Source organism: Lepidochelys kempii, chromosome 6 (genome assembly GCF_965140265.1).
Source record: "Lepidochelys kempii isolate rLepKem1 chromosome 6, rLepKem1.hap2, whole genome shotgun sequence".
NCBI classification, from domain to species: domain Eukaryota; kingdom Metazoa; phylum Chordata; order Testudines; family Cheloniidae; genus Lepidochelys; species Lepidochelys kempii.
In genome coordinates this window covers 114,353,391-114,381,116 of record NC_133261.1, presented here as the reverse complement: position 1 = coordinate 114,381,116, position 27,726 = coordinate 114,353,391, and the positions used below count along the sequence as shown (strand labels likewise).

Here is a 27,726-nt window from a genome sequence, read left to right as displayed (position 1 = left end):
ATAGATGCGTGTTCTAGCGAGGGTCCGGTGTACTTTGTAAGAAGTTGCTGGACTCAGAAATATTTTATTCTATATTTCCAGAACGCCCTATACCCTTTGATCACATGATGTATGACCATTTACAGAAGTGGGGACCCCGTAGGGAAGAAGTGAAATTTTTTCTTCGGCATGAGGAATCTCCAGCTGAAAACAATGAACAGAGTAAGTACACTTACCTTACACAGGTAATAACTAAGGCTACGTTTTAGTCATGGGTAATTTTAATAAAAGTCAGACAGGTCATGGGCAGTAGACAAAAATTCACAGCCCATGACCTGTCCATGACTTTTACTATATACCCCGACTAAACCTTGGGGGAGGGGGCTACCTGGGGCCACTGTGGGTGCTGGGGTGGGGGTGCGGGTGTGAGGTCAGCAGCAGTACGCTGCCTGAGACCCCCGCTGGTGCGGGGGGCTTGCTGAAGTGCGCGGCCTGGAACCTCTGCTGGTGCTGGAAGGGGGATGATCAGCGGCGCGCGGCCTGGGACCCCCGCTGGTGCTGGGGGTGTGGGTTTGGTGAGGCTGGCAGGCTCCATACTTGGCTCTGCGCCTCCCACCTGAGCAGCAGCAGCAGCACAGCTTGGGTGCGGGATGGGGCAGGGGAGGTGGGCAGTGCTTATCTGGGGGGCTCCCTGGAAGCAGCGACATCCCCCTCGCTCAGCTCCTAGGCGGAGGCATGGCCAGGCAGCTCTGCACGCTGCCTCCACCTGCAGGCACCCCCCTTCTACCCTTCTGCAGCTCCCATTTCCCAGCCAATGGGAGCTGTGAAGCTGGTGCTCTGGGCGGAGGCAGTGCACAGAGCTGCCTGGCCACTCTTCTGCCTAGGAGCTGAGTGAGGGGGATGTTGCTGCTTCTGGGGAGCACCCCAGGTAAGCGGCACCCAGAGCCTGCCTCACCCTGTCTCGTGTCCCAACCCCCTCCACCCTCACACCCAAATTCTGCTGCTGCTGTGGGGAGGAGCACAGTGGCCCGAGACTGCCCCTGCAGCAGCTGGTGTGACTGGCACAGGAGCTGCCTGAACTGCCCCTGGGCCAGGTGCACCAGCCACTGCAGAAGTCACAGAGGTCACACAAAGTCCGTGACCTCCATGACAGACTTGCAGCCTTAATAATAACTAAAGCTAACTAATCAAATTGTTTTATGGAATTATTTACAGGAATGTATTAAAATAGTTAGCATTTTGTCACAGTTCAGGGCAGCTGTACCTGTATTCCCCCTCGTGGTCCAGTAAGGGCACCCTCTCTTAGGCTTCTGGCTCCCCAGTCATCACCTCTCTTGGACAGAGACACATGTCTCCCTTCTTCCTAATGAGGATATCTCCAGGCTGCACGTTCCATGCCTACACTGTGAATTCCCAGCAACTCAGACTGCTTTGGCAGGCCTGTTTTGCCTTCTCTGTAGAGGTTATAAATGGCATAATTGCCCTCCAGTTAAGTTACCACATAACACTTTCTAAGCAATTTTTTCTTAAGGTAAAAGCATTACAGAGAGAACCTATTAAAAACAATAAAAGAATCCAAATGCATGCTGACAAGGTTACCAGAGATCACCCCAACACCCACAAAGGCTCTGGCAGGTGAACAGTCCTTCAGACCTTACCAAAGGGGGTTTTCTGTGATTACAAGTCCATCACAGCTGTTAGCTCACAACAGGCACACGGATTAAAAGTTTAGTCCTTTCTTTGTACAGCCTGAATCTTTGATTTGGGAAGAGGTAATTCGTAAACAATGAGTTTCTTCTCCTCAGGTCCCTAGCTTCAAAAGGCTGGATTTTTGAATAACTTGAGGTGTTACATGTGCATATCCCTCCCCTTAGAGATTTCATGGGAAACCCACTTCATTTTAAAAGTTTGCATTGTTTCAAATAGTCCTTTGAAGCTCATAACACTTACCAGGATTTACATTAGTCACGTCTCCTCTAAGACACGTAATCCCCATATAATATGTAAACATTTGCATTTTTAATACAATGAAGGTTTAACTTAATTCAGTAAAGTATGTTCAAGATATTGCAGGAAATTGCCATATCTGCCACAACACTGTATTAGCCTAATATAATACATAATTATTCATACACTTTATTGATGCACATTGTATAATTTTATAAAATGTGTTGCCAAAAGGCTTATTTGACCATGGCTTTGAAAGTGTTTACCAGGAAATATTATCTTCCCCTCACTTATGTGCTGTTTGAGTATGAAATAGTATACGTGCCCCTCATGCTAAATATAAGAAATCAAGAAAAAATATATGTCCTCTTTTTTTCCATAGGATGAAACTGACTGTTACATTAAAAAGGCTCCCCTTCCCATTCCTGCAGTATATAAGAATAGCATTCATATAGGAATTATTGAATATCCATTGATTTATTTTTCTTCTGTGATATATTTATTCAGTTAATGTGTTAAATGTTATGTTTGGCACTCCTGACTAATTAAAAAAACCAAAAACTCTGGACTTTGAACACTTTCATCTGGTATAGGAATTTGTTAGTCACAGATTAGAATTCGGTGACATTTTAAATGCTTTTGTTTTTCTACTTAAAATTTTAATGACTGAGTGTGATAACTTTTTGCAACATTTAGATTGGAAATGTCTTGTAAAATTAATTTTCATTTTCTAAATGTATTATTTCAATTTGTCACAAATTCAGAATTATTCATTTTATTCCAAAATATATCCTGGGAATTCTTTTTTGTATTATGCCATCCATTAACAGTGGTAATCCAAAACTCGAGAGAGAGGTCATTTAGGGGTGAGGGCAGCGAAGCGGAGAACTAGAACAAAAAAAATCAGAATTCCACTGGAAAGTGACATCATTTGTTTTTGAGAGAGAATTTTAATAAAATAAAGCTAGAAAACTGCCAACATTCAGTTATTCAAGCATGCATTAAACTTGGCTTTAAAACCAGTATTATTGCTTAAAATAAACTCTGTATATAAATTCAGCATCCTTTTTCTGCTAAACCCCATTCCAAGACTCCTAAAAATTCATTACTTTCCTAATATTTCTCCATGTAAGAAATTACTGTAGTTCCCATAAGGATATTATGCAACTGTGGTGGAAAGGGGAGGTGTGTCCCCAATACACTCTGTAAGAAGTGACTCATGTGATCAAAAAGTTTGAGAATCCCTGCCATAAATATCTTTCCAGTCATGAATGCCCCTCTCTGAACTATTCCCTTCAGGAGTTTCCTGGTAATAGCCAGATACCCTGTAGCCACTGGCAGGGGTGCTGGAACAATTTATGCAGTGGGGGTGCCATTGAACCAAACTGTAAACCCTGTATATGATGAAAATGACTTCAAGTTGGGGTGAGGCACCAATGGCTGCTGGAGCTTCCAAGAGTGGACCAGGTGTCTATTAAGGGCAACAGGCAGTACTGCAACATGCAGTATCAGCTACACACTATAGTACCTAGTGTGGCTAATAGCCGTGGAATTATTGATCAGGTTCAGGTGCAGCAGCTCCTAGTGACCGGCTGCCTCGGCTCTTTATTTTGCTTCACTTGACTATTCACAATTTTACAGTAGTAGCCTAGCTGGAGAAGTACACTTCTTCTTCCAATAATCCTTGAGACAATTAACTTGTGTTCTCTTGCCTTTTCTACGTAATTGTATCTTGCACAAATTTCTCACTTTCTTCTACTCTTTTTTACTGTACAGTTACAGGTTAGCTGCTGAAATCATTTGTCTCCTTTAAAACTGATAAAGGGGATTCCTAGGCATTCACTTTTCACTTTTGCTTTTCTAATATAAAATGTAACCATTATTATGATAAATATATTTACCTTAATTTTTTTCACTCTTTTGGCAGAAAATCTGATCAGAATAGTTATGGACATTAGTCCTCCTCCCTGTGACTTGCATGCTTTGGTGCCAGAAATGACATAAATGAGTTTTAAATGTTTTTCACTCCAGAACTAGTTAAAATGCTGAATGCTTTTTCTGTCATTACAACAGAGCATAAGTACCACATATCAAAAGACAGAGGAGAAGTGGGAAACAATTAGACTTGCCTCTTATGAGGACAGCTTAACAAAAAAAAATGGTTTGCTTTATTTCATAAAGCAGTTTTTTGTTCCTTTTGATACTGATCCAGAAATGCTGATGGGTATGCAAGGCTTAAAGCAGTTTTTATATTAAAGGCAAGGTCCCTTGTTTTACTTCCCTGAAAGAGGGCACTGTGCATCTCCAAGCAAATGACTTTGATCCGAGAGAGAGGAAAATCTATTTTGCAAAGTATCCCTGACAGACTCTTCTACTCTTCATGTAGCTATAATTAAAACAAAAATGGAATAGCAATTTCTGTCATGAAAACGCTATGGTCTACTTGACTTTTAGAAAGAAGCTTTCTATCAAGGAGTGTAGTATTAAATCAGGAGAGCCTTAAGGGATTGGTGTAGGTAATAGAATCTGTTTTCTCTAATCAAACAGAGATAGATGATAGTTAATTTACAAGAAAACTTTGAGATTATACTTGTATATGTACTCACTTTGTCATGCTCAGTTAATCTGTCTGAAGGCTATGAAGGAATCACCAGTTGAGATGCCTACTGGTATGCTCAGGCTGTTTTGACTCAATTCAGTTAATTTGACCATCTCTAACAAGTAACTTTTGTTTCTTATGTCTCAGCTAAGGCTATGGCTACTCTGATACTTTACAGCGCTGCAACTGTCTCTCTCAGGGGTGTGAACACCCCCCCCCCCCCCCCCCGAGCACAGCAAGTTACAGCACTGTAAAGCGCCAGTGTAAAACTAATCCCCTGTAAAATAATCCCTTCACTAATCCCGTGGCAGCGCTTTGAAGTTTCGTGTGTAGCCAGGCCCTTAGTCTTGATTGCTTTAATTAATTCTCCTTTTGAACCTTTCTTGGGTTGTTCCATAAGTAAAGTTTTCTAAAAGTATTATTTTTTGACTCATTAGTTTTACAACGGTGAGGCATAGATGATGATTTAGATTACTAAAAGCGGCCCAGGTTTAGTTCCTACATTAACTTTTACCTTATGTACTAAGGGATATTGCTCTACATATGAGTCATGATTAGACTTAAAATTGAGGTACTGACCATTTGAGGTCATAGAAATTAATTCTGTGTTTCTATTCACAAGAGAAAGATGGTGGATTTGATGCCATAGCCAAGTTCCAAAAAACATACCCTGTCCACCAAAATTATTTCTATAGTTTCAGTGGAATAAGGGATTCCCCACTACCTCTCTTGAAAGCTGTAGAATATAGTGGTGCAGAATGGCTCCTTGTTTTTTGACTAGGTGAAGTCCAGTAGTGCATGAAGGGATGTCGATACATACTGATTTGTATAAACTGTGAAGTGCTTAACCATCCTCTGTGATTAAAGTGCAATATAAATGTATATGTATTAAATATGTTTTAAACATGGCCTGGAGTTTTATGTACATGGAAAACATGCTTGTCCTTTCTAAATCAGGCATGCAAGGCTTCTAAATCAACCATGGTAAGATTAATCAAGCTTTAAGGAACTTTGGAAGGCATCTGGGAAACGGCCTCTAATATATACATTTGCAATGTACTCAGCCAGAACTATTGTTTCTTGTGGGTACAGAAATATGAGGCTTTAGCAGTCAAACTGTGACAATATGATGCTCAGTTCACTGACTTAAGTAACACTATTTCTTGGATGTTTGTGGCAACAAAACTTGTTTGAGGCAGAAAAATATAGAGCCGCATATTACAGATCTTAATACAGGCGGGCCATGAAGTCAACCTTTTCTACTTTTGCGGACTCTGCGATCTAAAAAGAGTAACCTAATGCCAAAGGTTTGTATTGATACAGTAGGAATTGGCAGAATTGACATTACAGATAAAAGGAAACTTTTATGTGCTCATAACCAAGAGGAATAGTTCCATGTTAAAATGAATATTGGCAACAACTAAAGCAGTCAATCTATTCTTTTGATAAACCTGTCTTGTCAAATAGTTCCTGAAGTGCTGAACTTCTGTTGAGAAATTTGTTGCCTCTTTTTAAAGGCATTGGAATATTATTGTAAAAACACAAACAAAACAAAAAACTTGATACTGTAATAAATATTGATACATATGGAGTGGTTTGTAGAGGATTAGAAAGAATATTTTAAGTAATTCTTAATTTTACAAATCCCTTCAGTATTGTTGTGAAAAAAGCTCGGTGCTGTTTGGCTGAGCTTCAAGTAAACTTGATTAACTACCCGTTGTATTAAAAACAAAAACACCTGCTCCCTCGTCTCCCAAAAGAAGAAGAAAAACCCTTAATAATCTAACAATTTAATTGCTTTTGAACTTTTTTTTACCAAATGACAAATATATAGTTGTTGTAGTTTGTAAGGAAGGAAATTAAACTTACAAAAAGCTGATTTGTTAAAGAGTGATTGTAATTTGTACAGATACATTGTAGTTTTGCAGCGAAAACTGTCTGAATTAAAAAAAACCAAAAAAATACCCCTTGCTAATAAGATTGATACTTTATTTTTAGGTGGGCATCAGACCCAAAATCAAAGAAATGGAATAAATATACCTGTGGAGAAACGTACAGAGAATGGGGTATGTAACAAATGATAAATACAGTGTGTTCTTTTTTTTTGAAAATTGCCATTATTTTCAAATTTAACACCATCTGTTAAATTCATCTCTTATAGCTGGGAACTGCAAGAAATATCCTGAAGCTTAAGATTCAATATTGTATTTTTGAAAGGGAATGGGAGAGTACAGTTTAACTCTTAGAACATAGAGAATAGCTTGTCCTCCAGAAAGTTTAATCTTCTCCTCAGTCCCTCAAAAGCAGCCTAATGTCCTGCCAACTGCTGATTGTGTCCTTTTGGTTTCCCGCCTCTCCTCCCCTGCCTGTTTGATAAAGAACCACCCAGATTACTATTTTCAGAGTAGCAGCCGTGTTAGTCTGTATCCGCAAAAAGAACAGGAGTACTTGTGGCACCTTAGAGACTAACAAATTTATTAGAGCATTAGCTTTATTTGCAAACCTGAAGCAAATACTCTCCAGCAACCACATACCACACAACAAAAACACTAACCCAGGAACCTATCCTTGCAACAAAGCCTGATGCCAACTCTGTCCACATATTTATTCAAGTGACACCATCATAGGATCTAATCACATTAGCCATGCCATCAGGGGCTCATTCACCTGCACATCTACCAATGTGATATATGCCATCATGTGCCAGCAATGCCCCTCTGCCATGTACATTGGCCAAACTGGACAGTCTCTACGCAAAAGAATAAATGATCACAAATCTGACATCAGGAATCATAACATTCAAAAACTGGTAGGAGAACACTTCAAACCTCTCTGGCCACTCAGTAAAAGACTTAAGGGTGGCAATTTTGCAACAGAAAATCTTCAAAAACAGACTCCAACGAGAAACTGCTGAGCTTGAATTAATATGCAAACTAGATACCATTAATTTGGGTTTGAATAGAGACTGGGAGTGGCTGGGTCATTACACATTGAATCTATTTCCCCATGTTAAGTATGCTCACACCTTCTTGTCAACTGTTTAGTTGGGCCATCTTGATTATCACTACAAAAGTGTTTTTTTTTTCTCCTGCTGATAATAGCTCATCTTAATTCATTAGCCTCTTACAGTTTGGCAACTTCCATCTTTGTCTGTCTGTCTATATGTTCCATTCCATGCATCCGATGAAGTGGGCTGTAGTCCACGAAAGCTTATGTTCTAATAGACTTGTTAGTCTCTAAGGTGTCACAAGTACTCCTGTTCTTTTTTCCAGATTACTTTGAGACAGTGGTGTCCCTCAGCACCACTTAGCCAAACATCATCTTACATGAACTGCTTCTCTACTGCTGGTTCCTGATTTAGCAATCATGTTAAAGGCCTGTCAAAATTAAACCATATATCTATGGATTAGGTACCTTTTTAGACAGCGGTGAAGTAGGTTGCGTTTTCCTGCTAGCTGAAAGTTTCGACATGCCGTATTTCACAGCCACTTCTATTTATATTGTTTTATGCTTTGTAATAGCAGATTGTGTTTTTTTTTGTTTTATTCCTGTGTTTAACTTAGTAAAACTTCGAAGTTTGAAGGTTCTCTCTCACATAAATAGCATTGTGGAGATTCCCTGTTTGTTGTGTTTCAGTTATTTCCACATTTAAACTTCCTCTTTACAAGTAAAAACGCTTTTCTGACCGCCAAGCCTAAAAAACCCAAACCTGGGACCTGAAATCACTGGTACATAGGACTGGAAAGGACCTTCTGGATCGTCAAGTCCAGTCCTATATTGCCACAGGCAACCCATGTCATATAATCCAATTCATAAGTTTATCAGGCTCCATCAAAATTGGACAGGGAGTTTGCTTCCATTACTGCAATTGGAAGGTTGGTCCAGAACCTCACTCTGTTGATGGTTAGAAACATTCTTCTAATTTCCAGCCTAAATTTATTCATAGGCAGTTTATGTCCAAATGTGTTTGTGTCAACATTGTCCTTCAGCTTAAATAGCTCTTCTTCGAGTGCTGTCCCTGTGGGTGCTCCACTCCAGGTGACAGTGGGTCCTGGCGCTGTTGATCGGAGATCTTCGGTAGCTGTGCCTGGTTGTAATGCACATGCTCAGCTGCTGTCTCGTGGTCTTGTTAGTCTGCCTGAGTGCGCGCCCCCCTCAGTTCCTTCTCAACCGTCCTTGACTGAAGACGGGACTCGGGGCAGTGCTGATCCTCTTCCCTAGTCTCTGAAGGAAACAATTACAAATAGTATAGAAATAGTTAGTAACATCCCAGTTGTTTCTCTTCCCTTAGAATAGTTACTTAGTTTAAAAAACAAACAAACAAAAAAAAAACCCCACCCTTTTTTTCCTTAAGTTTGTCTTCCGCGGAGACACTCTTCCCTGGCACTCCAAGCTCAATAATGCCAGGGGATTCAGGATTTAAGAAATGTGCTTCCTGTAAGGACTTTATGCCAAGGTCCGATGGACACTCACATTATGTGAAGTGCCTCGGCAAGACACATGGCCCTGCTAAGTGTGTCCACTGCATGAGCCTCAAAACCAGGGCTCGTCATGACAGGGACCTGCGGCTGAAAATGCGGCTGCAGAAATTTCTGCATGAGAAGCCACTGGAGACTGACACTGTCAAACCCTCTACCCCACGCTCCCCGGCCAGGTCCGAACCAATTGGGAGCATGGCTTCACCCTCTCAGGCAGAGAGGCAAGAAGCCCAACTGTTTCCAAGCAAAGACTTTCATAAGGGTAAAGGGTCTCCTGCGAGATCCTTACCCTCAGAGCTGTCAGTGCCGAAGTCAGGCACCTCCAACCATCCTGCCACCTCAGCCATGGCTCTCATGGAACGTAGAGACAGGGACCCGACTTCCCGTGCAGGGAAGATCTCCTTGGCACCGACCCCTTCAGCACCAAAAATAGACCCAGTGCCAACAGTGCGCTCTACTCTGGTGCTGATAAGAACGTCGGCACTGAGCCTGCCTGCTGCTCACGTGACAGCAGCAGACCTCCCACAGGGTGCATACAAGAGACCTGCAGCACTGGGAAAAGCCAAGCAAAAGTCTGTGCACGTCTCTGAGCACAGATCGCTTGCAGCAGACTCAGATCCTAGGGAACAGCAACAACAGTTCCCCTGATGATCACTTTAGATAAGCTATTACCAGCAGGACAGTGGGGTGGGAGGAGGTATTGTTTCATATTCTCTGTGTATATATAAAGCCTGCTGCAGTTTCCACAATATGCATCTGAGGAAGTGAGCTGTAGCTCACGAAAGCTTATGCTCTAATAAATTGGTTAGTCTCTAAGGTGCCACAAGTACTCCTTTTCTTTTTAAGTCAAGATGATCTTTCAGTGGCACCTGAGCCTAACTCTCCACTGCTGGACACACAGTGCTCACTCTTTGACCAGCTGCTCTCTCCACCTGACCTGGCTACCTTTATTGACAGCGAGCCTGATATGCAGCAACAGCAGGAGTTCTCCTCACCTGCCTCTCCTCCTCCACCGGAACCTTTTACGCCTCAGATCACGATTAACAACCACCAGCCTCAGTTTCCCTACTTCGCCCTCCCTGTGGGCGGCACCTGACTTTTCCTACCCAATGCCTTGGCCTCACTGGTACCCTTGGCCAGCTCCTACTGCCACTCACCTTCATGCTTCTTCCACCAGACCACAAGCTCCTTCTGTGCCTCCATCTACTTCTAGACTGCCTGAACTCCCCTCTGAAGAGGAGGGCCAGGAACTATACCCTGATTCGCTGACTCCTAACTCTCCATCAGCTCCAGACAGAGCCCTCATGCCTCTGCCTCCACAGAACGTGGACGACCTCAAACAGTTCCAGGAACTTTTCAAGAGGGTGACACTCAGCCAAGACAACCCTTTAGAGCAGGTCCAGGAGACACAACACAAACTCCTCAAAATCCTACAACCACCTCTGCACCCTCAGAGATTGCTCTTCCCATAAATGAAGCTCTCCTAGAACCAGCTGACACACTCTGGCAGACCCCAGCCTCTATCTTACCAACTTGCAAAAAGGCTGAACGCAAATATTATGTTCCTGCTAAGGCCGTAGACTTCTTATTTTCTCATCCACAACCAAATTCTCTGGTAGTGGATGCAGTGACTCAGAGGATGAAACAGCTGCACTACCGGCCCACCCAGCAAGACAAGGACCTCAAATGTCTTGACACCTTTGGCTGCAATGTTTATACCTCCTCCACTCTGCAATTCAGAATTGCAAACTATTCCGCCCTACTTGCAAGCAATGATTTTGATAACTACAATAAACTTTGATTTTACTTCCCATATTCCAGAGGACAGGAGAGCAGACTTTAAGTCAGTCCTTGTCAAGGGCCAGTTTGTTTCCAGAACGGCCCTACATGCATCTCTGGACATGATGGATACTGCTGCTCTCACTACTGCGACTGCTGTGGTTATGCGCAGATCTTCCTGGGTGTCTGCATCAAGTATCCCCAAAGACTTGCAGACCAAAGTGGAGGACCTCCCCTTTGACAAAGGCAAACTTTTTTCCAAGAAAACTGACGAAGTCCTTCACACCATGAAAGGCTCTAGAGCGACCCTGCGCACCCTGGACATTTACTCATCCCTTCCCAGAAAACAACAGTATCAACCTTACCAGAGGCCACGCACACAACAGTATCACTAGCCTCAGAACAGACCATACGATATACCCAGGAATTGCCCTAGACCTCCTAGGTGCAGACAAAACGAGCACAAACAGCTACCTCCCACCCATCGGGAAATAAACAACAATCTTGAAGCGTTGGTCGAGGGTCTGCATGACGACTCCTTGACTCCACTGCCTACTTACCCATTTGGCCACCACCTCCAGGTTTTCCACTATGCCTGGCAGCAGATTACGCAGGACTGTTGGGTCCTAGAAATAGAGTAACCAGACTGAACTATCCCTTCCCCATCCCTCTTCAGGGACCCCTCTCATGAGCACCTACTTTGCAGAAGTGGATCACCTTCTATGGATAGGTGCAGTGGAACCTGTGCTGACACAACATCAAGGAAAAGTGCTCTACTCCCACTACTTTCTGACCCAGAAAAAGACCAGGGGATGGAGGCCTATACTAGACCTACGCTGACTGAACAAATTCGTAAGAGTACAGAAATTCAAAATGGTCACACTGGGCACAATAATACCTGAGCGGGGACTGGTTCACAGCCCTCGACCTACAGGATACCTATTTTCATATATCCATTCATCCAGCCCACAGATGCTTCCTGTGGTTCATAATTGGACACGACAATTTCCAAAACAGCGTACTCCCTTTTGGACTCTCCACAACACCGAGAGTATTCTCCAAGTCCCTAGCCGTAGTCGTGGCCCACCTCCGCAGATACGGGATCATACTTTTCCCCTACCTAGACGATTGCCTCATCAAGAGCAACTCATACGACAAGATGCTACAAGCTACCCATTTCGCCATCTCCCTCTTCGACAGCCTCGGCCTGCAAATAAATGTCCAAAAATCTACCCTGACGCCTACACAGCAGATTGAATGAATTCATTGGAGCTCACCTGAACTCAATTCGAACCAGAGCCTCACTACCACACAACAGATTCCTCACTATCCTATACCTCGTATGCATGCTCTCTGTTCATCCCAGGATACAGGCAAGAATTTGCCTACCGCTCCTTAGCCACATGGCAGCCACCACCTTTGTGGTCCAGTACGCCAGGCTGCACATGAAATGTCTTCAGGGTTGGCTCAACTCAAACTACAAACCCAGCAGGCACAGCCTCTGCATGCTGCTGACTCTTCCAGCGAACGTACTAGCTTCCCTGCAATGGTGGATAAGACCAGAGAACCTTTGCATGGGAGTTCCCTTCCAACAACAATCCCCTATGCTCATGCTCACCATGGATGCTTCCCTGGTCGGTTGGGGAGCGCATCTGGGGGGACACACAGCACAAGGCCGGTGATCCATGCCAGATATGCGTCTACACATAATCCTCCTAGAGCTCAGAGCAGTGAGACAAGCCTGCCTTCACTTTCTTCCCTTCATAAAGAACAAATCTATCCGGGTCCTAACGGACAATATAGCATGTATGTTTTACATCAACAGACAGGGGGAAGCACAATCACTCTCCCTATGCATGGAGGCCATCCGATTATGGAATTTGGTGCATACTACACAACATACAAATTATTGCGTTGTACCTACCCGGCTATCACACCACTACCGCCAATACATTCAGCAGACACTTCTCCAAAGAACACAAGTGGGAATTGCACCCCACGATACTACAACAGATCTTCTCCCAATGGGGCATCCTGTCAATAGACCTCTTTGCCACAACCCAGAGTTGCAAATGTCACCTATTTTGCTCCAGAGCGGGAGTCGGGACCGCATCCCTAGGAGGTGCGTTCCTCATCCTGTGGAACAACTCTCTCATGTACGCCTTTCCACCAATCCTTCTGATACAGAGGGTCCTGCAGAAGATCAGAGATGACAAGGCTCAGGTCATACTCATTGCCCTAGCTTGGCTGAGACAGACATGGTATCCTTACCTGCTCCACATGTCCGCCCATCCTCCATGGACTCTCCCCAACAGACCAGATCTGCTTTTTCAGGACAATGGACGAATTCTTCACCCTCAGCTCCAGAAACTCCTCCTGACAGCATGGTTCCTTCATGGCTCCAGACCCACGAATTAGCCTGTTCTGAGCAAGTCTGATATGTCCTCCTGCATAGTGGAAAAGACTCCACTCGTAAAACTTACCTGCAGAAGTGGAAGCGCTTTTCCCTGTGGTGGTCAAACACTTATCACCCCATACCATGACCCTCCCTAATATCCTAGACTACCTTCTGAAACTAAAACAGGACAGACTCTTGCTCAGCTCTATCAGGGTACACCTAGCGGCCCTTAACACCTTCCATGATTTGTTAAATGGCTATTCACTCTTTGCCCACCCACCATAAAACGCTTCCTCATGGGCCTACAAAATCTCTACCCCAAGATTTATCCATCGGCAGCTGCATGGAATCTCAATCTCGTTCTTTGCGGTCTTATGAAACCTCCATTCGAGCCCTTAGCTACCTCATCTCTTCTTCATATGTCCATGAAGGTAGCTTTCTTGGTTGCTATAACATCAGCAAGGAGGGTAGGGGAAATAAGCTCCCTGATGGCCTACCCTCCCTACACAACCTTCTCTAAAGACAGAGTTACCTTGCTACCACACCCTAAATTTCTCCCTTAGGTGGTGTCCACCTTCACCAATCAATATACTTACCTACATTCTAACCCAAACCTCATGAGACTCCACATGAAGTGACTCTGCACACCTTCGACGTCAGACAAGCAATTACCTTCTACTTAGACAGGACTAAACCATTTCGTAAATCCTCGCGATTATTTGTCTCCACCAAGAGATCAAAGGGTGCAGCAATTTCTAAACAACTACTTTCCAAATGGATCTCCGACTGCATCAGATCCTGTTACTGCATTCAGAATGCTCAACTGCCTCAAGGCATCAGAACTCCTTCTACTTGAGTCATGTCAACATCCGTTGCCTTCCTCCGTAATGTACCCATTCCTGATATCTGTAAGGTGGCCATGTGGTCATTTGATCACACATTTACTAAACACTGTGCTGTCACGCAGGATACCACGGCAGACACCACAGTAGGCCATACAGTACTGTCTACAGTACTCACTGCCACAACTCCAAAGTCCTACCAGCTTAGTGGGTACTGCTTCACATTCACCTGGAGTGGAACAACCACAGGGACAGCAGTCGAAGAAGAAGAGAAAGTTACTCATGTTGCTGTAACTGAGGTTCTTCGAGATGCGTGTCCCTGTGGATGCTCCACTACCCGCCCTCCTCCCCTCTACTTTAGAGTACTATTCTGAGGTCTCCACGGTAGAGAAGGAACTGAGGGGGCTGCGGGATGCGCGCACTCAGGCAGACTCTGAGACCGTGAGACAGCACCTGAGCGCGTGAATCCTGACCGGACACTGCTACCGAAGATCTCCGATCAACAGTGCCGGGACGCACTGTCACCTGGAGTGGAGTACCCATCTCAAAGAATGCATCTCAAAGAACCTCAGTTACTGCAAGGTGAGTAATTTTCTCTCCTCCCTCCCTGCTGTTTACCTCCTAATGCAGAGGTGGGCAAACTATGGCCCGCAGGACTGTCCTGCCTGGCCCTTGAGCTCCTGGCCGAGGAGGGCTAGTCTCCGTCCCCTCCTAGGCTGTCACCCCTCCCCTGCAGCCTCAGCTTGCAGTGCCACCAGCGCACCAGTGAGCTCCGGCTGGGCAGCGCAGCGGCATGGCTGGCTCTGGCTGGGCAGCACGGCTGCCAGTCCTGCTGCTGTGAGCGGCATGGTAAGGGGGTGGGGAGCAGGGGCGTTGGATAAGAGGCAGGAGGTCCCGGGGGGTAGTCAGGGACAGGGAGCATGGGGCAGTTGGATGGGGTGGAGGTTCTGGGAGTGGGGGGGTAGTCGGGGATGGGGAATGGGGGGGGTTGGATGGGAGTGGGGGGGTAGTCGGGGATGGGGAATGGGGGGGGTTGGATGGGAGTGGGGGGGTAGTCGGGGGATGGGGAATGGGGGGGGTTGGATGGGAGTGGGGGGGTAGTCGGGGGACGGGGAATGGGGGGGGTTGGATGGGAGTGGGGGGGTAGTCGGGGGACGGGGAGCAGGGGGCGATTGGATGGCACGGAGGTTCTGGGGCGGGGGGCGGTCAGGGAACAGGCGGCGATTGGATAGGCGTGGGAGTCCTGGGGGGCCTGTTAGGGGTTGGGGTGTGGATAGGGGTCGGGGCAGTCAGGGGACAGGGAGCAGGCAGGGTTGGATAGGGGTGGGGTTCTGGGGGGGCGGTTACGGGCGGGGGATCCCGGGAGGGAACGGTCAGGGGACAAGGAGCAGGGGCGTTGGATGGGTTGGGGGTTCTGAGGGGGGCAGTCAGGGGGCAGGAAGTGGGAGGGGGCCGGGGACAGGCTGTTGGGGAGGCACAGCCTTCCGTACCCGGCCCTTCATAAAGTTTCAGGGTAGCTCCTATGTAGCTCCCCAAATCCTGCCCTCCGTATGCAGGAACACTGCACTAGTTCCACTTCATCTGGGACCTCCTATGCCTCTGGAAGCAGAGAGTCTCACACACAATTTTCCCTTTAATCACCACCTGTTGACAGTATTAAAGTCGATGAAAGTATGGCTTTGTGTCCAATTTAGCATGCAGATGTTAATTTTACATTTATGACTCAGGTTCATACATGATAAATGGTTGATTTAAGTTTTTGTAAAAAGATTTTCGCGTCAGTGTTTAAATAATAATAATTAATAATAAATAAATAATCAAACTTCTGCTTTTAGCCACAAAGGAAGAATTTATAATGAGCTGTTTAAACTCATGTGAAACATGGCAATTTGTGTTTGTTTGAATTCAAGATTTCCCATCAATAAGCACTAAATCCCATTGACATTAAGGGGTTAAACTGATTTAAGTTCTTGTGGTGTGTATATATAAAAATACACATGCTAATGATATGAATAATGCAAGTGCTGAGAAGCATAGAAAACTAAGATTCTGTTTGTGACAAGTTTCAAACTGCAGGGGGAGGAGGGAAAGACGTGGTTTCAGGCTCAAGGATTTAATAGGCTTATTCTTACGTAATGCATTAGGCTTATTCATTGTTACTGAAATGCTGAATATTGTACTGCTCTAGAATAAATATAATACAATGGAACACTGAAGAAGCTTACAAAACTTAGTTAGCAAATTTTCTATAATCAGGTATCTTTTTACTGTACTCTTATTGTGTTAACATTATTGAAATATTGATTTTGCCAAATATAATTAACTGGAGAAAGCTGAAAGTGTAACTGATGCATAGAAAGCTGTGTAGTAGGATTAAAATGTTTGTCTTGGTGTTTAAATCAATACTGCTGGATGAAATCACAGTAAATCTGTTTTATTAGAGTTCAGCTTGAATAATTTTATGGTATTGGTCATGTGTGCAATTGCTTTTCTGTTCTGTGAAGCTCTCTGTTTGCATGATCACTACTTTTGATCATCAGTAGTGGTGATTTTAAAGTCAGGAGGAAAACTACTGTTTGATTTTTATCAGATTATTTTCAAAAGGGAGACTTCAGTATTAATAGTAGAGCAAGTCTCCTCAAGAGGTCAAACATACATTATTATAAAAGCAATATTTATCATCCATAAGAATGAAACAAGGCCTATGTAAGGTAGCATTTGTTGCCAGGTTCTTCTTAGGTGCCAGAGACTGAGTATAGGTTGTCATGGCCTGGCTTTTGTTTCCAGTCTTACCAACTTTTCCTCCTTGGAGGAGAGAATTGCATTTTTCTCATGACACGACTTCTCCCTGTCCCTATGGATACGGGATTCATACATCTAGATTTCTTCCCCTTGCCTGGAGCCCTGGGGAAGAGGGTGGCTTCTCAAGATCCGTTCTTCTTTCCTATGTAAAATACCAAATTTCCAGTTTCCTCAGTGAAAAATTATATTCCTGAATTGAATGTAAGATTAATATTTTTAATTATATGATTAGACTTTTTGCCTTATTGCCAACCTTATGAATAACATTGGAAAACTCTGCTGTTTCTGTTATTTTAGTTTGTTTAGTTTAGTTAGTTTAGTTTAGTTTTTGCCTTTATGAGAAGATGGAACAAATCAAGGTTGTCCTTCAAAAGGTTAAATTGTGTAAAATAGCTATCTTGAGAACATGACTAAGACAAAGCGGAGCCAAAAAGTCCTAATTAGTGTAATAATGAGTTTATTTCAAAATTTGCCATTTGAGAAGGTGTGTGGCTGTCCTAAGATTAAAGTCATGTTATGAATGGAATGTTACTTTATAGCTGGCTTGGCTGGTAGATAATCTTGCCTTTCAAATTCTCACTTCCTAAATTTTTGAGAGGGGCCACTCTCATGATTAGGGCCCTACCAAATTCACGGTCATGAAAAATGCATCACGGACTGTGAAATCTGGTCTCCTCCTATGAAATTTGGTCTTGCGTGCTTTTACCCTATACAATACAGATTTCATGAGAAAATCAGTATTTCTCAAATTGGGGGTTCTGACCCAAAGGGAGTTGCAGGGAAGTCGCAGTATTGCCACCCTTACTTCTATGTTGCCTTCAGAGCTGGGCGGCTAGAGAACAGTGACTGTTGGCCAGGTGCCCAGCTCTGAAAGCAATATCCTGCCAGTAGCAGCACAGAAGTTAGGGTGGCAATACCATAACATGGTGTCCTTACTTCTGTGCTGCTGCTGGCGGTGGCTCTGCCTTCAGCACTGGGCTCCCAGCAAGCAGCCACAACTCTCCAGCTGCCCAGTTCTGAAGACAGCGCCACTGCCAGCAGCAGTAAGGGTAGCAGTGCCCCAATCCCCCCCCCCCCCCCCCAAACCTTGTGACTCCCTCAACCCTACAACTCCATTTTGGGTCAGGATACCTACAATTACAACCCTGTGAAATTTCACATTTAAATAGCTGAAATCATGAAATTTACAATTTTTAAAATTCTATGACTGTGTAATTGACCAAAATGGACTGTGAATTTGGTAGGGCCCTACTCATGATGGATCTAGCTTCTGGAACAGGGATGAATATTGGATTTGGTACCAGGACAGCCTTGATTTTTCTTGGCTCAAGGGAGACTTACAGGTAGCAAAGTTTGAAAACCAATGTTTTTGAGCAGAAGGGAGTAATCCTGATTCTGCTGCTGAATAACATTCACACTAATGAGTAGCTGCTTCTCTTTTCCTCTCACTCATATACCTGAGATAGTTTTGTCAAGACTTCAATATCCTAGCAGTCCACTTGCTTTATTTATATTAGTGTTTTCTGCTGTTGCTTTATATTAGTGGTTTCAAAACAATGGTCTGTGAAGAGCTGATTGCTCATATGGTGCCAGCTGCTTCTACAGGTATCTAGTATCAGAGGGGTAGCTGTGTTAGTCTGTATCCACAAGAACAACGAGGAGTCCGGTGGCACCTTAAAGACTAGCAGATTTATTTGGGCATAAGCTTTCCTGGGTGTAAAAAACACTTCTTCAGATGCATGGAGTGAAAATTACAGATACAGGCATATATATATATATTTATTTATGCCTGTATCTGTAATTTTCACTCCATGCATCTGAAGAACTGGTTTTTTTACACAGGAAAGCTTATGCCCAAATAAATCTGTTAGTCTTTAAGGTGCCACCGGACTCCTCGTTGTTTTTACAGGTATCTAAGCTCTTCATTGCAAATTGTCTGGAAACAGGGAGGAACAACAATAATAGCAGAATCCACTAGGGGCCACTGTTAACACAGAAGAGGAAATGAGCCACCATTGGGAGTGGAGTTTCTGTCTGCCAGGAGGAAAAGTAGCTGGGGGGTTATCTGAGGGGAGCAGAAAGAAGAGGACCAGGTATCCAGTTACGTCCAAATGAGAAGAGAGCCAAATGAATGTTGGAGGTACATGGTGAGAGGAGAAAGGGGCCAAGCACAGAAGAGCATGGTGGAGGGAAACAGGGTGGGATGGGGGGGGGGGTGGTAGAAGTAATGCAGAATAAAAGTAGGTTAGTGTGATTCACATATCAAAAAGGACAAAGTGTTGATAACGTTAAATACAGATTAAAAATACTTTTTTTCATGTAGGCAATTACTGCAGTTGCACAGGGATGCTGTGAGAACACAAGTGGGACTGGAAGTGGCATCTGGGACAGTCTCTTTGTTAAGAAGTGACAACCACTAAAAAAAAAAATCCCTACTCTTCATCCTAACTCAGAATTTTTTGACACGAAAGCTTTCTCTAAGAAGAGGAAAGGAAGGCAGTGTATAGATTATAGAGTAGGTCTCGCTACAGTTTATTTTGCTTTTCTTAATGCCAGAACTCTCTCCTAGTTTGGAGAAGGGAGACGAGCTCAATAATCCTTCTCTTGGATGTATACTGGGAAGAACTTCTGCTACTGGGCGGTGTGGGATAGAACTTGAGGCTGATCTTACCTTCCCTAAGGGTTTTGGAGTCCTGCTAGGTAAATCATGTTCGTTTCAGTCTAGGGGAATCTCAAGGAAAACAGGAAACTCTGTTTTCCTACCAACTGGAAGTTAAATTCCTTTAAGCTTCCCTAGTCTGGAAACCTCAACCGAACCAGGAGATACAAATGGGAATTGATAGTATCTTTTAGTAGGCAGATGATGAAAGTTTGTTTTTGAGTTTTGACTGGTGAATGTTGTACCAACATCTTGACAAGCGGGTTAATTCAAATACTTTAGTGTGAGGAGGATGGAATAAGCAACCCAGTAGCTTCAGATTGGGAGAGATCTTCAGTTTTCAGATAGGAAAACAGTTTTTCCCTTCTAAGTTTATTTAGGCACTGAAGCAGCTATTCTTCGTATTTGATTTGACAGAGGGGAACATTAGAACTAAATCTAGATCTCCTAGATCATCTCTCCATATGGAATTTCTTATTCATCCTTCTGTTGGTAGTGAGGGGAGTGAAAGGGTTGCCCCTCTGAAGAAGCAGCAGCAGCAATAAAGTTAGCTCTCAGATCTGTAGGTCCTCTACTACACCAGAGACCAGGGCCATACATGAATGCTGAAAACTCTGGGAACTGAGAGAGGAAGACCGAAAGCAAGACAACAATTTAGAATTCTACCCTGGTCTACCAGGGTGCTTTTTGCTGCTGTAATGGCCAATATTTTATTATTTAAAAAAAAAAAATGTTTGCTGAGCCACTTCAATTTATTGTAAGAGATACGTTCTATTGTGGCTTCTTAAATGACAATGAAATTTAGGTTGATTTAGCATAATAGTTTATGAATCTTAAATATATGTGCAGCTATATAGCTGTTCTTTAATACATGCAAATATGTCAAGTTATTAAACCTAAGTATAGGACTTCATATGCAGCAGGATTTAAAAACAAAAATACTAGAAGCATTGTGGTGACATAATCCTGAAAACAATCTGTCTGTAACTTATAATTTTGTTGAAATGTTCCTGCTTAAAATGATAGCATAAACAAATGAAGTTACTGTCTGAAAAAATATGTAGTCTTTTCAGACTGATTCTAAAACTAGTGTAGGTGTGGGAGGGAGAAAAATAGTTACTATTTCTAGTGTAAGGAAATAAAAGAATGTATTTCCTTTAGCTACAGCTTTCCAGAAGATATCTAAGATCTTAAATAGGAATTAAATCTAAATATAGATAGTAGTAATCCAAATAACAGTCCACTATATGTGTTACTTCCTACTCCTACCCCACCCACATATACCTTTTTTTCTCCTCATTTATCAGGATTTTTTGTGAACCTAATTTGGAAAATTAAAAAAACCCGTGTAACCGTTTACTGAGCATAGGCTAGCGGTAATCAGTCTGAAGTACTGGCTCTATATAACATTCCATTCTGATTGTAGTAGAAATGAGCTGCTGTCAATTATGAGACTTGTGAAATTTTAGATCTTCAAGTATATGTCCTTATGGGTGCTCCATGTTTTGTATGCCCGTGCCTATGTTCCTTCGAGTTGAGAGTTTCATCAGCATTGACCATGGGTCTCTGCACGCTTCTTAAACATCCTTGTGCGCCACACAGTGGGTATGTAGGGAGAGACATACCCACTGCTGCTCAAGTTTCTTCTCAGTCTCCTGCAGCTACAGACAGAGCACTGTTATGTCCACTAGCTTACCTTTGCTTTGTGCATCTTTTTTTGTCTTGTTTGTTTTATTTCCTTTCTTATATCTTCCTTTTGGCACAAGTTTTGTGCCCTTGTGCCCCTCTCTCCTTCCCACTCACCTTTGTTGGCCATGGCTAGGGCTGCTGCCCTCAGCCTTCCCTTACTTGAGGTCTTTTCTCTCTGTGTGTTTATGCCCAAAACTGCAGGTTATGTCTGAAATCTGGTCTTCAAACCCTGCCAGATCTGCTAGAGGACTTTCCTCCTGCCAGAATAGCTAGGTGGCTGGCTAAGGCAGGAGCAGATGCAGAAGCTGGCTAGCAAGGAAACAGGCATGGGGTAGAGCAGGAAGTAGGAGTGGGCTGGAGCAGGAGCACTACTAGAACTACTAGACATTGGAAATGTTCCTGGCCAGGTAGCAACATTGAGCAGACTAGAGAGACTGCTTCTTTTAGATTCCTATATATCTGCCTTGAAATCACATAGGTGGGTCTTTGCCTATGAATTGACTGAACCGTGGTTGAATGGCATGGCCTATCACAAGAGTTTCAGGTAATTGTCTCTGACTCATCTCGCACTCTGGTCAGGGATGACTCATCAGGCTGAGGCAGGCTCTGGTTCAGAGGGGCCTCATGGATGAGTCCTCACAATCCCTTAGTGATGGGCATTCCAGCTGCCTCAGAGAGTCCAACATCCCGTCAAACTGCAAGTTCTGCACTGGCTTCAAAAGCAGATTGAGGAAGCTGCGGGAGGACAGACTCAAGCTATTCCTAATGGAATGCTCACTCAGATCCATGGGATCTGACCCCTTCCCCCTTGGTACATTGGCCTTGGCCTCTCGCAGTACTGTGGCAACCTTCTCAACTTCAGCTCCAGTTCTGGGGAGCAAAGACCAAGATAAATCTTCTGAGGCCCCCCCAAGCCTTTCCAGTAAGAAGAAACTTCAGTCTCCTGATAGGGAGTTGGAGTGCCGGGAGAAATCCACCCCTTGGTGGTCAGGGTCTGAGGAGACTTCGTGTCCTGCTCCATGTATGAACAAGGCTCCTGATTCTTCTGTCAACAAGAGACCAGTACAGCTGAAAAGATTGTCTAATCTAAAGTCCCTCAGCAAACAATCATACTTAACACCATCTTTGGTACATTTGGAACCCTCTGAATGCAGGGGCTCCTCAAAGAAAACACAGGCTCTGACTTTGGCTCTGGGCATAAGGAGCATATGGACAGCTCGTCCGTACCATCCCTGGTACCACTAGGCTCACATCAGATTGGAAAATACTTCCTGGATTTGCTGGTACTGACATCAGTCCTCTCCCTCAAGGACCTCTGCATAGCAGAGGAGCCCTTTTCCTCTCTCCTCATGAGAAGTTGGCTGCCAGTACCCACTTAATCACTGGTACCAACTTGGCTGCTAGTACTGGCACCCCCTAGCTTCTCCGTTGGACACAGGGGATGACATGTCTTCTGAATTGGATATAGTCACCCAGGATTCAACTACATTTCCTTTCCAATGTCTGTCCCTACAATGTACCCTGAAGAGGAGACTCCGGGAGCCAGTCGTCACCCTCCCAGCCAATCTTGGCAGGAGCACCCCTGGAGTCCTGCTCCATTTCCTTTATTCCCCACCACACTGAGCATTTTGGAACACGTTTCACCAACCTCAGAGTGAACTGGATCACTTGGTAAATTGAGCGCAAGTAAACAACAAGTATTTTAATACGTAAATGTATACATTTAGGAACAAAGAATGTAGGCCATACTTACAGGATGGGGGACACTATCCTGGGAAGAGTGGATAATCAGCTGAACATGAGCTCCCAGTACAATGCTGTGGTGGAAAGGACAAATGAAATCTTTGGATGCATAAAGAGAGAAATCTTGAGTAGGAGTAGAGGGATTATTTTACTTCTGTATTTGGCACTGGTGCGACTACTGCTGGAATACTGTGTAGTTCTGGTGTCCACAATTTAAAAAAAGATGTTGATAAATTGGAGAAGGTGCAGAAAAGAACCACGAGAATGATTAAAGGATTTGAAAATATGCCTTACCATGGGCAGACTATATAAGAGGCCAGAGGAGGCTAAGCCTCTCCAAACAGGATGCTGCTGCCAAAAGGGTGCCTGGACGGTAGCCCCACTCCCGCTCATCCTCTTCTCTGTGGCCCCACCCGTGCTGCTCGTCTTCCTGACCATGGTCCACCTCTTGTCCCCGAGGTCTCACCCTCGCTTGCGCCGAGGCCCTGCTGCTCATGCCTCTCCACCCTCTCCCCCAAGCTTCCCCCCTCCGTTAACTGTATGTTGGTTTTTATAAGGCTAGGGATTCAAAGTTTAAGTAGTCTATATTTCAGAAACCATTTAAGCAATCCTTTTCTCTGTCCTTTTTTCTCTAAGAAGCCTGGGCCTTTGCGGCTGTAGTAACTGATATGGAAAATATGTGTAGTACTTTCTGTATGCAGTAAAACAATTTTGGAAGGCGGGGAAAAGTTGAAGAGCCAAGAGCTTGGTCTAGAAAGAGACCCAGTTCTTCAGATCTGAACTACGTTAAACATTAATGTAAACATGCAACATTAAATATTTCTAATGTTAAACTCTTACTGCCACTTGCAGTGTGAAAGAATATAAGTGTTATAACAGGCTGGCCTTCTAAGAAGGTCACACTTCTGGAGTTCTTTTTTAAAAACAAACAAAACAAAAGCTGTCCCCAGGGTTTCTTATTCTGCCACCAGACTTCTGGGGAAGAGTCTGGAATGTCCAAAATCCAAACAAACAAGCTCATATAGAAATTTCATATAAAGAAATTAAAATTTTTAAAATACTGTGAGATTTCCAGAGTCTATGCACAAATCTGGACGTCAAAATGAAGTTCTTCCTGTTTTATGGTGGAGACTGACAGCACTTCATCTTAGTCTCTTTTCTAATGCAAAGAGGTTGTTTTTTATACTGCCTCCTTTCACAGAATGGTCCATAAATCTGAGTGACTGAGACTTAATTTCCCAGGATCCCTTCCCACTGGCTGAGAGATCTAGGAATCTTGTTTCTCCTACACTTCAAGGCTCTCCTCCTGGGCTCTGCACCAAGTTATCAGCCTGGGTTCTCCTTAGATCACAAACTGCCACCCCAAGACCACTTCCTCTCTTTTAGTGGCTGCCTCCTAACTTTCCTGGATCTGAATACAGAAAACCCCCTGAAACGCAGTTTAATAGCCCAAGGCTTTCCTTTTTAGTCTTAAAGGGCCAGCATACCCTGTTATACCTGGCTAAAGCCAGGTTATTTCCCAGATGGTCTGCAATGTCCTGTACTTCACAAGACATAAAAACTAACCAAACCTATTAGAACTGGAGGAAAAATAAGAATTAGGAAGCTACAAGCTTACAGTGTGAAAACCAACTCTAGTGCATCCAAAATGGTTTTTGAGTTCTTGCTTGACTAGAACTCCCTGATCTTTGAGATTTTTCATAAAGGGTAGTTTCTTAATTCAGGGTAACAAACTTGGGAGACTTTTTTAGCTTTTTTAGCTGCTTGGAAAGATTCAGGAAGCACTTTAGGCTCAGGCCTTGGAACAGAAATAAACTGGCCATGGTTCTTTACAGGTCCACAAGAGGTTCTCTTAAGCTACAAAACCCTGATGTCTGAGAAAGGGGAATCTACTAGAGCTCTTTGTGGCACAGGTCGCTGCACTGATGCTTGGAACTACTTTGAATTCCATCTCTTCTGCACAGCAGCATGAGTCAGTTGCTCACGGTGTAGACAGGTCAGCAGTCCTCTTCAAAATGCAGAGGTAATCCTAGTGGCAGTTAGGTCTCTGAATATGGAGATCATAGTAGAGTCAGCTGTCTTGGTGCTGAACTCCAAGAGCTCGACTGTAATTGGGATCCGGAGGTGGTCTCTTCTTTCAGTCACATCTCTTCCCCTGCCCCCAATGCTCTAGGAGGTACCTTATTCTAACCAACAGAACCTCCTTGCCTTCATTTTGCTGCCTCTGCAGCCGCCTCCTGTTCCAATTGTTGCCATTTCTATTCCACAAACCATCTTCTTAACATCAAGTAGCAGTAAAATGGAGTCTATTTTTGGCTGATTTAGGAGAAAGGGAATTAAACCTAATTTTTGTTATCCATCTTCACATGGTGTTACTGGGGGATCTTGCTGTAGCTCCAAGTTGATCTCTTTTGCCTAAAAATAAGTCTGATTCTATGCAGCCAGAAAATATATTTTATTGTGCTTGGATTGGATACATGATTTTTCCATATCCTGATGGAGATCAATTTTGCTGGACCTCTTGTGTAAGCCTGAATCAGGTTTATGCCTGAATTCCCTTCCTGAAAGAATGGAAGGGCAGTGTGTGCGTGGGTGGGTGGGTGGGGAGGAGTGTGTTGTAAAACATGGACAGCCTTTTATGTTTTCATCTTCTATATTGTTAGAAGTGTGCTATGCTGGAGGACAGAATTGGGGAATGAGCAATGGGTAATGAGATTCAGTATTTTGTTTTGGGTTTACAGAGGGATTGGAAGTAATTGAGTTGATTTAAATAATTGAAAACATTTGGGTCTAGATTTGGCTTGATAGTCTTTTGTATGATGCTACCTCTTGGCTAGTATTGTACGAATGCTGTGTTGCTGGCTGTTTCATTTGTTCATCTTGTGCATGTTTTAAGAACAAATAAAAGTTTGGAGGAGAAAATCCCTAAGCGTAGAATTGACAACTTCCACAAAATTGTACCATGTTCATTTTGCATGTGATGTTTACTTTGTGTCTTATACTGTAAGTTTCTCGCAATAAAGATACAGATTTCAGTACACCTCAATCAACATGATCCTCTGTTACTCTAAACAACAAATATTGCAGGGAGACAGGGGGACAATGACTTTTCACAACCTGTGATACCCAGACTTTTGCATTGATTTGTAAATATTACAAAACTAAAAAAGAAACAAACATTCTATTGTCTCTTAGAATCAAAATTGTCTGCATTTCAGTATTTTCAGTTTAACCCTGTAACTAACTGTGAAAGAAAAGAGTATTGCTCAACATTTTCCATTGGCTATGGAAAAGTGCAATACATCAAGCTGATTACAGTTGACAGGTGGCTTGATCTTGCCATGATTAGGTCTTTCACTGCTGGCAAAATCCACTAGCCTTTTCCGTTCACTGATTGCTGATGAATGCAGAGAGACAGCTTTCCATATTGATAAAGGATGGGGGGGAAATCCCTCTTTTTAGTGTAGAAAAAGATAAAAAAACCTTACTTGTTATTGATTATACCTAGCTGCGAAGGCATGAGAGAGGGCTCATATTGTAGGATTTCTGTGGTCATTGGCTAACTTGGCTTAAACAATTAACGTGGTTGCTGTAAGAAGAGAATAGCAGAAAAAATGGAGTTGAAGCAGGTTGAAGGAATGCAAGAGTTTACAGCTGATGGGCAATGCAGCAAAATAAAGATGTGCTCTTTTACAATTACATGGGAAAGTATCCATCAGGTAATTACTTTACAAAAATTGTTAGTTTTACACTTAAATAATACTTTAATGAACTGCTTGCAAAACAAAGTACTGTATTACTTTTTCACTTGAATTTAAATTATTGTGGTTTTGGAGTCACATGACCAAAATGCAAACTAGTTTGTTTTAATAACTATAGTTTTTAGCATTGAAAATGCAGTTCTGAAAAAGAGGTTATTGTTTGGCATACAGATAACACACAAGGTGCCAAATGTAAATTATAAAACTGTAGTCATTTTAAAACATGACAAGTAAATTATTTAAAAGGAAATGTTAGGAGCTATCTGTGAGAAGTACAAGTCATACACTAAGTCATAAAATTGCTTTCAAATACAGGCTACTTATTTTTCAATGCATTTGGACTTGCTTTTGGAAATGTTTTGTTGTATCATTATCATGTAAACAGTATGACATCACTACTGTAAAACACAGCATTTGAAACCATTACTTAAGGGAAAAATAAACATATTTGATACTAACCATATTATTTAAGAGACCTGTAATGAAATGCTTTTTTAACCATAATGGACTGGCATATCAAAATAAGATGTTTTTCTTCTTCAATACCCAGAAAATCTAGGTCCAAAAGCTTATTTTTAAAGAAACTCACAGTGTTTACTTTGAAAGCTTAATGAGACATGACTCATAGTTACTCTGAGTAAAAGATTGGTACCATAAACAAGTTTAAAGTTTTATACATAACTGGTCTCCTGCAAGTTATTTCCACGCTTATGCATGAAAAGCTTTTCTTTTTTTCTTTTTCTTTTTTTTTTAATGGATATATGTTTCTAGTTAGTAGGATGAGAAGGGGAAATGTATATGTTGCTGCTGCAGCAAGTAAAAACAGTGGTATCTTCAACTTGCATGTGTAGCTGAATAAAAAGTTTGTTTTTTGTGTTCTTTTCTGAGTTCTTTGGAATTCATTTATTTTTTTCCTTATACAGTAGAAATAGTTGTAAGCAGTCCTGTTTTATCCTATACTTATTAACATGTGCTCACTATATATTTATACAATAGATAAATACATCCATTTGCAGCTTTTGAAATTGTTATAGAATCATAGAAATGTAG

General features: G+C 43.0%; 1 protein-coding gene across 10 annotated transcripts in view; it reads left to right on the top strand.

The window, feature by feature from the left end:
* Positions 1 to 27,726, top strand: part of PPP1R13B (protein phosphatase 1 regulatory subunit 13B) — a 139,281-nt gene that overhangs the window by 66,326 nt on the left and 45,229 nt on the right. For 8 of the 10 annotated variants that reach the window (XM_073349755.1, XM_073349756.1, XM_073349758.1 and 5 more), the window contains 2 exons: positions 82 to 201; positions 6,524 to 6,591. In XM_073349755.1, the coding sequence (XP_073205856.1) occupies positions 82 to 201; positions 6,524 to 6,591 (188 nt within the window). Of the gene's footprint in view, positions 1 to 81; positions 202 to 6,523; positions 6,592 to 27,726 lie in introns of those variants that run through there. The other 2 variants (XM_073349765.1, XM_073349764.1) reach the window with 1 other exon arrangement.